Raw genomic sequence first — 10,965 nt, 5'->3', positions numbered from 1 at the left:
TGTTAGAGCGCTCTTTAAATGTGCCGTCCAGTTCGGAATAATAGTATTCCCCCACTTTGAAAAAGCAATATTTTCCGGGTTGAAGAGCAAAAGAACAGTCCAAGAAAACAGCCTAATGAGCGTATAGCGAGACATAAACTTATTTATCATTTTGTAAACATAAATAAATACATACATTAATAAATTAATAAGATTGTTTTGAAAACATCACAAGTTATGTTAATGTTAGCACTAAAATCATGCACATGGAAATATGATCTAAAATCATAACGGCAAATGTATGAATGGCGACCTCTTTCAGGCTGTGCACAACCAGGAAGAAGTCTACATATTATGTTTTTAAAAATCCAGTTTAAAAAGGATTATATATTATTGGCATTTTATTTAATTAGTTTTTTCCCTCTGTTTGACTTCGATTGGTATTTTTTCTTCCTTTGTTTGTTGTTGTCGCTTTTTTGTGTATTCAATTTCATATCTGGACCTACGTCTGTTGAAAAGCATCAGTCTCTGGACAAACGAAAATATATATTTAACGGTTTTTATTTTACCTTTCAGGCACTTGTGTTTCCGGATGTTTATGTATTTTGCTATTTATTCTTCTTAAATTACATTAGAAATCCTTTAGGCGAAATAATGGACAACAGGTTTATGGAGTGATTTATTTTATATCAAAGATGATCAAAAAAACAGACATGTCTTAATGTTATTAGCATATTATCTGAACTTCATTAGGTTCCTCAAAAAAGCACTATGTATATCGCCAAGAAATGTACCTTTGTATCAATTCATTACATTTCTGCTATCGAATGTTTTTGTGTTCTTTTTTTATTTTTTATTTTTTTACGTTGACTACGATTTCGGTTCGGCTAGGAATCTCAAAATATCAAAATGGTGTGGAAGTCTATGTTAGTGCTAAAATGTAATTAGTCAATAATCACGATCATAGCATATATAACCTATAATATATATGTTAATTATTTATGTATACGTGTGTGTACTGTATATACATACAGTAATAATCATGATATATATATATATATATATATATATATATGTGTGTGTGTGTGTGTGTGTGTGTGTGTATAATTGTATAGACTCCAGAATTATTGATACTGAGTATTAATGTCGATAGTATGTATTCGTATTCTATTTATTAAATCTGGATTGTAGTTAACACCTACAAATGTCAATTTCTTTCACTATGACTACATGAACATGTGTTTGTGATAATAAATGAATCCTCGACCTCGATATAATTTAGCTTTTGATACACAAATATGAATATACATATAGTTATATGCGTAACTTTAATTCAGCTGATTAGACGCATTTTATGTATTTCACTGTTTAAGTTAGTTTTCTATAAGAGTACGAATACCACATATCTTTGGAAATGAGTACAAGTGGTTAATAATTTGACATCATAGCTTCACAACATCAGTCACACTTTACGATTCAGTACTAATATTGCAAAGTTTTTTTTTTTTTATCCAGTTTCACAAATACATATGCTATAATACTACTATATAATAATGCTATGAATACGTTTTAGAAAATGATGGTGCTTCTCAATCCCATTTGTATATTTATTATTATTAATTTCTTGGCAGACGCCCTTATCCAGGGAGACTTTCATCAGAGATTGGAAGGGAGTTAATATGCCCAGAAGAAATGTGCAAAACCATACAAAACTATACAGTTAAAACGTTAAATTGTACTCTTACTGTTAAATTAAGAATATTTTAATGTTTAATGTAGTTTATGAACATAACTGGATGTGTACATTTAAAGTAAGGTGAGTCACCATGTTCAGTATTGTTTCTTTTTAAAATTATATATATATATATATATATATATATATATATATATATATATATATAATTGTACAATTTACACTTTATTAACAAGACATGTACAATACATATTTTTATTACGCTACATTACAAAGTTGCTGAACTGTGTACTTCTTATCGGCTTGCAAAAAATAATGTAAACCTTTGGTGTATAGAAATCGTAAACTCACATTTCATTGGCAAGGTAAAACACACATGCTTTCACAGTCTGGTTAATAACACAATGGGTAAAATTAAGCACAAGCCTTACAGCAACTTGAGAAAGGAAACTCTATAGGGGACGACCTTACAAACGAATACAGTTTTTGTCAATTCATATCTTTTAAATTATATATATATATATATATATATATGCATACACATTCTCTCTCTCTCTCTCTCTCTCTATATATATATATATATATATATATATATATATATATATATATAGAGAGAGAGAGAGAGAGAGAGAGAGAGAGAGAGACCCCCGTTAGGATATTACCTGTGTGTTTGTGCTTCCATAAACAAATTTATCGGGCGGTATAAACTTTCAGTTTACATTTAAATAAATAAACATCCAAAGGCTTAAAAATCTATTTAATTCTAAAACAAACAAAAAAGAAAAGTCAGGGGAACAAAACACGTGCAGATTGAAGAGCATTGGGTGTATTTAAATATTTAAAACACATTCAGAAGCATTAAATTCTTGTATTAAATCAAGACTAATCCAATTCAAATTGAAGTAAAAATACGTTATATATATATATATATATATATATATATATATATATATATATATATAGAGAGAGAGAGAGAGAGAGAGAGAGAGAGAGAGGCCATATTTGAATCACTGTAGGGGAGTTGATATTCCCAGCCGTGTTTGTGTGTGTGTGTGTGTGTATATATATATATATATATATATATATATATATATATATATATATATATATATAGGTCATGTATATAGTATAGTATATCGACTTTGAAGTTAGTTCCAGAATTCATAAATAAATAGATATACAGACCCAAGCTTTCTTATGTTCTTATGCTAAGCAACGTCTAATGTCAAGCCGTCGGTTTATTAGATTTTGATTAATGTTTTCTAGAAAGTTATTAATTTATTTTAAAACGTGTTTACTCATTATTTGTTGCATCGTGATGCAAAAGTGGCAAGTTAAATCTGCCAAATATTTCAACAGATAAATAAATATCGTTTCACAAAGGTTCATGCCTTACAAATTGTTAAAGCTGCCAAATGTCATTACACATGTACAGTGAACATCAGCCCATCTATCATGTAGTGAGGGACAACACATTTAGATTAGAAATTGAAATAATGGAAATGACTGAGAAGAACAATCTGACAATATTATATGCAGACTCTAAAATGTTATTAATTTACGTAGCCTTCATATTTGTGTGGTTTGATTACATTCTGTTAAATGTTAATGTCCCGACTGATTGACCTTAAATATAAATAAACGGTTAATGTGAATCTTGACAAAAAAGAAAAGCGTTCAGGAGTTAACTTAAAAATATCAAATTAGTAATTATTTGCCAAAATTATTAATGATCATTTCCAGAATGTTTGGAAAGTACCTGCAAATTGGTCGCTTTTTGAGCGAAATTACAACCCTTTCACAAAATTAATATTCTCAACCAATTTTAGTAGTGAACTGTAACAACCACTATTTATTGTAGTTGACAGCGTCTATTACAGGTTGTTTTTACCCCCAGGTTCGTGTTCTTCACATCCTAATTAGGCCATTAGGCTACTGTAAATTAATCTCAACCGAGAATTGTGACTAGATTTTTTGTTTAGTCATTTGCTGCCATACTTCAGTTTTGAAAATGCATGTACTCTTCAATCCATTGTGCCGTCGACAGTCTGTTGTGCATTTTCGCTAAATCATAAGCAGTCTGTCCCTTCAGGTTCTTGAGCAAGGGCTGTGACGTTCGCTCTATTAAGAACTTTACAACATCCAAGTTCCCTTCTCTAGCTGCAAGATGCAATGGCAAGTTCCCGTCGCTGTCCAGGAGGTTGACGTCCGCGCCGTGGTCTACTAAAACACGCAGCGTGTCTTCATAGCCGTCCCGAGCAGTGTCGTGGGTCACCGTCAGTCCTCCCAGAGGGTCCCGCACGTTGGGGTCGGCGTTCGCCTGCAGCAAGACTTCGGCTATTGCCGGATTACCAAGCTTCATCACCTCGAAACAGAACGCAAACAATTAGAACGGAAATACAACTACAAATAAAATATATTTATTGCCTAAATTATGTACCAATACATGCATTTTATTGTAAACATTATAATACATTCGTACTGAAACAACTAAGGATGCTTCTTCAAAACAAATAAATATAAAATGCATAATGCCTATATACATACAGTAAGGATTGTAAATTGTAGGACATTGTTTTGGAGGAAGTTACACATAAAATGACTTTCTGTACTGATGGCCATCAACCACTTAGTAGCTAAGTTAACTTTATAGAACTTAATCTATATAGAATGTAATGCAGTGAAGGTAAAAGGTAATCTATGGTTTAAATTTCATTGTCACACCATACTCTTTGAGTTTACTTGTTAATCTTAATATGACCTCAATAAACAGTAATTTAGAAATTTAGATTTTGTAAGGAGGATTAGGGTAAATACACTTTAAATGACCATTTAAATGGTCATTATGGATAATTCACTGGCATTATGACTTGCTCTACCCAAAACAATGGTAACAATAACAGGAACAATACACTGGTCTATATTCATTATCCACCATGTCTTTGAGGGTCAAATGATGAACAATATAGCGCAATCTTCTTCAACCAGTTATGAAAATGAATTACACTAATTCTAATCTGCTGTGGCTTACTGCTGAGTCTTTCCTATGGTAAGGGGTACTTTTTCAGAATGCAGTGTAGTTTTATGCCCACTAGCTGCAATACAATAGCGTATATATGAACTAGTCTGCTTTACACCTTGACAAGAACAGCCTCCACCTGAAGATTCTGAGTTTGTCTCAATTGTGCACTGAAACTACATCTACAGTAAACACATTCTAGTCACACCATAAACTTCCTATCTCTTTAAGCCTGCCTCAGTTATTGTTCCTTTACATTTTAAACTAGACTTACATTTTAACTTTACCTTTACTTGTATATAGCAATTAAATGTATTTTGGGAAGCAGAATGTGCAACTGAACATATAGATCAACCATGCTCAACAGTAGGAGGGAGCACAGACCAACTTGTTTACTCTGCCCTTACATGTGGAAACTGTTTCCAGTTTCAGTAGTAGTCATACTGGAGTGACAGTCATCATGTGAAACTACCAAAACCAAATGATGATTTCCATCTTATCAGTGTTGATTAACATTGGCCTTAGACCAAAACAAAATGTTGACCAGCCCATGAATTGTACATTTTAAATCTGTTTATTTTCAGAAGCCACTTTCTACTATTTACAAACAAACAAAATCCGACAGGGTTCTTAACAGCTCCGCAAAATCCACTCTAATACGTAAAAGTTATTATTCGTGCCTGCTTAATTGTTTCTTTTATTTCATGAATTGTTTCTGGTTTATTTATTTATTTTGTTGTTGTCTGTTTATCACGTTTATAATTAGCTATTGTCTGGAAGATTGTGCTTTTGATTTTGTGTAGGCCTAAGTATTACTTTATTGGGTACTGTAATTACATTCCGGAAACAAATAAATATAGCGATTAATTCAAGATGCTTGGTTTGTGTCTTTATATGCATACAAGTTTTATGTGGCCAAAGTGCAGCTTAGATACCTTCTCTAAACAATGCTCAAAAAATCTAACCCAAATAATATTAATATATCCCTAATATATTAGTTTTCGGGAGGGGCAAACCCATTTACGAAACCCCCGTTTATAAAATAAAAACAGCCATCACCCCCAGAAAGGCCATGTCGCACCCTGGTTAAGAATCCTGTTATACAGCTACTGTGCTACTGCAATGTGCCAAGTGCAAAGTCATTCTAGGCCTTACACAACCATGTAATTTTTACTACTACCAATAACAGAAATCTGAAATTTATTTAAAATACAACTGATCATTGTTATTTTCCAGGCATGTTGATTGGTTTTCGGGTAATACGTCTATATGTTACCAGCTCCACAAAATCCACTTTAACATGTAAAAGTTATTGTTCATGCCTGCTTAATGGTTTCTGGTTTATGTATATATTTTGTTGTTGTCTGTTTATCAATCTGTAAAGTGTTCTGTGGCTACCCTGCGAAGGGTGCTATACAAATATAAATTGAATTATTGATTGTTTTGTATGGGAATTGTGTATGCAAATTAGAAACATCTTGATTAATGTTAGTTGTAAAATGTAAAATGTAAATGTATAGGGAATAAAGTATATATATATATATATATATATATATATAATACATATAAGAAATATGTAAAAAAAATGTGATTAATGAAAACTGATGGAATATTAGGAGAAACACTGTTTTTGAATATTAAGGAGACAGAAATGAGATAAAAATGTGTCAATGTTATTACATATTTTTTGTAGAATGTTACACATTACTTTCAATAGTGTAAGTATAACACACTACATATTAAAAAAACATCACAGAGCAGAAGGTTGTACATTTCGAATTATGACAATGCCCTAAAAATATGGGTAGAAAATTGTCATATTTTTAATCTGTAATCTGATGTTTCAGACTGATTTAGGGATTCCCCTGCAGAGATTTTAGCCAACCATCTTGCTAGTCATATGTTAAAGGATTGAATACTTAACATTTCAATGTATATATGCCATTATATTTATAGATGGTGTATACCAGCATATGTCAGCTTCTGTTTTGCTCAGATATTGCACTAGCACTAAAAATAAATATTTTTGTAAAATGTATTGAAAATTAGAACTGCAGAAATGATATGAGAATATCAATAGTAGAAATATAAAAATATAAAAATATAGGGAAGGTACTGTAGTCTATTGGACAGATTTTTTTGATTAGATGTAGACCATTATGAGACCATTTTTGTACTTGTTTTAGTTTATAACTGTTAGAGTATTGATGTAATTGTCACTTGTCAAGATTAGAATACTTCTTGGGAGTTTTTGTAGGTGGTAGAAAAACAAAGAAACAAAGATTAATTAAAGATTTGTCAACCACAAGCTCTTGTCCTTCATTTGTTAACATGTAGTCTATCTTCATTTAACTTGATTACCCTTTGAGATACATTTGTGTATCCTTTAAACTATTTAAATTGTATTAATCATTAATATTATGTATTATTTTTAAACGAGCAACAACAACAGTATTGGTGATCCCTAAGGTTAGGCTATAGGTCACATACAGTAGAAATTGAAGTCTGCCACATCTCTCAGTAATAGCATCAGGATAGTCCTTATATGCAATGTACTGTTTTCTTTAAATTAATTAGTGGGTTCTGGTACCCTTTTAATGCATATTACAAACATATTACATGTTTTCGATCGATCTGACCAAAAGACTGTCATTATTTGTTTATTAAATCAAGGTGTATATATTTAATGTATATTTGTATTCTTCTCGTCTGCTATTAGAATTTGACACAGTTAATGTTCGAAATATTGCCTCAATCTTTCAAATAAATTGTATATTTAAATAATTCCTTGCTTTTCTTAACACGTGCAATACTTTTCAGTTCCCTCTGCAAAAATGTCTACCATTGTAATATTTGTTTTTAAAAATATTTGTAAAAACAAACACAAAGGCAAAAAGGAAACATATTTATTAGTAAGAATATTTAAGTATAACAAATATTTGGTTTAAGCTAAATGGGAAAAGGATTAAAACTTCTAATGGATTTTACTGACCGGCTGTGCACCAGGGCACAGTATAGCAAGGCAATACGTAATAATAAACGCCTTCAGTGGGACTTAAATCTATGTATCTATATATGTATCTATATCTATATCTATCTATATAGATATATACATACATGCATATATGTAGGCCAATACATGCATACGTGTATGTGTAGATATATACACTTGTGTGCACAAAACAATGTCGTGTTATGGTTTTGATGTAACATTTGACGACAATTATAGTTGCATTTTGCGCCAGATTAGGATTATGTACGTATTTCAATCACACACACACAAAAAACTAGGCTTCAGAAAATGGGTTGGTAATTTGTTTATAAGCAGGCGGAATTCGAACAATTGGCATATAGCAAGCAGAAGTAATTTAAGTATTGGATAATATCGATTTGGATTTTTTGACGTGTACTGATTTTTGCAAAATATTTCGAAATGCTAAGTCTGGAAAGCTGAACTTGCATAGAGAGGCTAACCACTATATTCTAAATAAAGAAAAACAACCTACCAAGTTAAGTATTAGCTCCATATCACTCGTGAAACTGATGAGTCGCTTGTAAAGCATGAGATAAAAACAATCGAATGACTTCGTTAATGTGGAATGGTAAAACCAATAAATCTCGCTAAAATAATCAAATACGTCATTAAGATACCTTTTGCTAAAAGTTGTCAAACAGTGTACAACAGTGCATCCTGTGGACCAAACACCAAGACAAAAAATAGTTTAAATAAAAAATATGCAGTTTGATGTCTAAAGAAATACAATACCAACCTGTAAGGCAGTCCTGCCAAACACATTTCTTTCATTTACATTTCCCCCGTTTTGTAATATATTTTCAACTTCTGTTAAGTCGCCCCTTGCAGATGCACTGGCAAGTCTGTTCGCCTCTGAAGAAACAGCCATTCTTTCTGAAAATAAAGATCAGAAAATATTTTCTCAGAAGTAAAAAAATAAAAATAAAATAAAAACTGTTTTTTGTAACAGTATGCTCTGCTTCTTTATATGTTAAACGTATAGTGACACGATCCACTAACAGATTGTAGTAAATATTACAGTAAAGAAACTGGGGGGTTGCCAGGATCCGCCCCCCTTTTTAACACCATCCCACTAACACCATCCACTTCATTTTTACATCAGTTCGAAAAATCGGGATGTCTAGCCACTCCAGAAACAGCAATAGATATGTAATCTTTTGCACTGACTACTGATAAAACAAATCCATCATTAAAACGCTGTGAGGCATTCAGTCTCAATCGGGTATGGGCAAAATCCTTGAGAACTCAAGACTCTTGAAATTACAGAACCATATACATCTCAGTATGAAAGCAGAATCAATGTAGTTGTTCCAATGTCACTTATTTTTATCCAATCTGTATTTTCCATAAAATCCAACTTTCAGAAGAAAACACACACACACACGAAAACGCCACTTTATGGCAGGGATGCACCAACTTCCAAAACGGCATATGAATTCAGAATGACCCCCATTGATGTAAAAAAAAGAAAGAAAAACAAAAACAATAAAATAACGTTGCGATGATAACGACAGGAACAGAATACGTACTGAGATTTGGTTTTGAAAAACAATTATACTGTCTCCTGAAAAGCACAGTGAAAAGCATTGAACGTTTGCTCTGATACGAGGTAAATGTCCCACTTCAGACTAAAAATTAGTCGTTTCCATAAATATTTTAAACATGTAAAGTACACGTCGCGTCGAAAGGTTAGTTCCTTTATAATTTTCCGAAATATATTTGATGTTTACACATCCATCCAGGCAAACGATAACACACAGGTGCAACCCATATTTCGGTTACTGTATCCCAAAAGCAATCGCAATTTAAAAATAGTATCATCACCAGCTGGCGTCCATATAGCATTATCGTTTCAGGAAAGACCGGGACTTTCATTAAACAGGTCCTGTTCTGTTGCGAACATTTCTGACATTTCACAGTCGGTCTTAATGCAATTCTGCGCTGAAAACAAAATGGGAAAAGAGTCTGTTTCTATTTAACGAGTAGCCGTATCCAATGACATTTTAAAGGCTGTGTTTTCAAAGTTTTATGCAAACTTCCCGCCCATTTTGCAACTGTAGAAATAAGAGGGTTGCTCAAATGCGTCCTGCTTTCTTCATTAATGATGAGGGCTTGTTTACTTCGGTTAAAAAGGCAACCTATGAGTGCGCGGCAACATAGTGTCTTCATAAAGCATTGGCAGGTACAGTATTGTATTCCTCCGCTAAACATATCAGCCCTTCCTCTTCTAAATTCAGTGTTAATGTTGTGCCTTTTAGTCTTTTTTTTTTTTTTTTTAGGAAACTTAGTACCTAGTGCCATTATGTTGTATCAAGGGCCGACTTTATACTATTTGACCCGCTTGTTTTCATCGCAGTAATTTGCAAATACATTATTTAGTTTGCACAAATATTTGTATTCTTCCCTGCCTTTTCACTGCCACTGAAGTATCAGTTGCATTTGCAAAGTCAACCTTTTTGCATACTGTCTTTTTTTAATACAAGTGATTGGGCATTCTGTAATTTTTTTTTTTTTTAAATGTGGTTTGTTGCTGTTCATTGACATCATTCATTTTTGAAAAGAGGGACCTCAACTCTTCCGCCCACATAAGTAACGAACAGAAGAGAAGGCGGAGCTGACAGCTGCTTCTGATCGCTTGGTGAGGAGATGGAATGGACCGCTTGCTCGCAGCTGACACAACGATATACCCCGAACACAACCAAAGATTCGAAATTAGTTGTCCACAAATGTCCTGCAGGAAAAAATGAGAAAAACACCCCTCCTTCCGTTCACATTAATGTATGGCTCAGTAAGTAAATAGTAAATAAATATTATACTAATTGCATATTGTGTGAAGATGTTTTATTCTAAGCTATGAATGCGGTGTATTATTCAATTATTGTTAATTTATTTGATTATGTGCAGGTTTATACTATAATCTCCGGAATGATACCTCCGAATGTATGAAAGATCATAGCTGACGAATTTATTTTATTGGCATGTTTCGGACACATTCATCTGTTTAAGATGTAATAATGTCAACATTTCAAAATGTGACATGTTTCCCAGAAAAAAAGGCAATATGTTGCAGCTCTGATTGAAGTCTTCATAGCTAAATATTTGGTGCCTATCTAAGGCATTATTATTGGAATAACCTTTTTTTGTTGTTCTGTGATGTGTTGTAATTCTCAGTTGCCAGATTTCCGCCACATAAAAGCATAACGAATCCTTAAATGTATTAACCAAATACATTTCCCAGTG

The 10,965-nt window shown here is 32.5% G+C and overlaps 1 protein-coding gene across 2 annotated transcripts; it reads right to left on the bottom strand.

The window, feature by feature from the left end:
* Positions 1-2,634: 2,634 nt before the first annotated feature.
* cdkn2c (cyclin-dependent kinase inhibitor 2C (p18, inhibits CDK4)) lies at positions 2,635-9,792 on the bottom strand. 2 transcript variants are annotated; one of them, XM_066692345.1, is made up of 3 exons: positions 9,550-9,792; positions 8,462-8,598; positions 2,635-4,037 (listed from the first exon to the last, which is right to left on the bottom strand). In XM_066692345.1, the coding sequence occupies exons 2-3, from the start codon at positions 8,591-8,593 to the stop codon at positions 3,672-3,674; spliced, it is 498 nt and encodes a 165-aa protein (XP_066548442.1). In that variant the 5' UTR covers positions 8,594-8,598; positions 9,550-9,792; the 3' UTR covers positions 2,635-3,671. The 2 variants fall into 2 exon arrangements, with proteins under 2 accessions (XP_066548442.1, XP_066548441.1); XM_066692344.1 differs by having other exon boundaries at positions 8,462-9,635.
* Positions 9,793-10,965: the final 1,173 nt, after the last annotated feature.

This window comes from Amia ocellicauda, chromosome 19 (assembly GCF_036373705.1).
Source record: "Amia ocellicauda isolate fAmiCal2 chromosome 19, fAmiCal2.hap1, whole genome shotgun sequence".
Taxonomy (NCBI): domain Eukaryota; kingdom Metazoa; phylum Chordata; class Actinopteri; order Amiiformes; family Amiidae; genus Amia; species Amia ocellicauda.
Note: the sequence above shows the minus strand (reverse complement) of the source record. Positions and strands in the feature narration are given on the sequence as shown.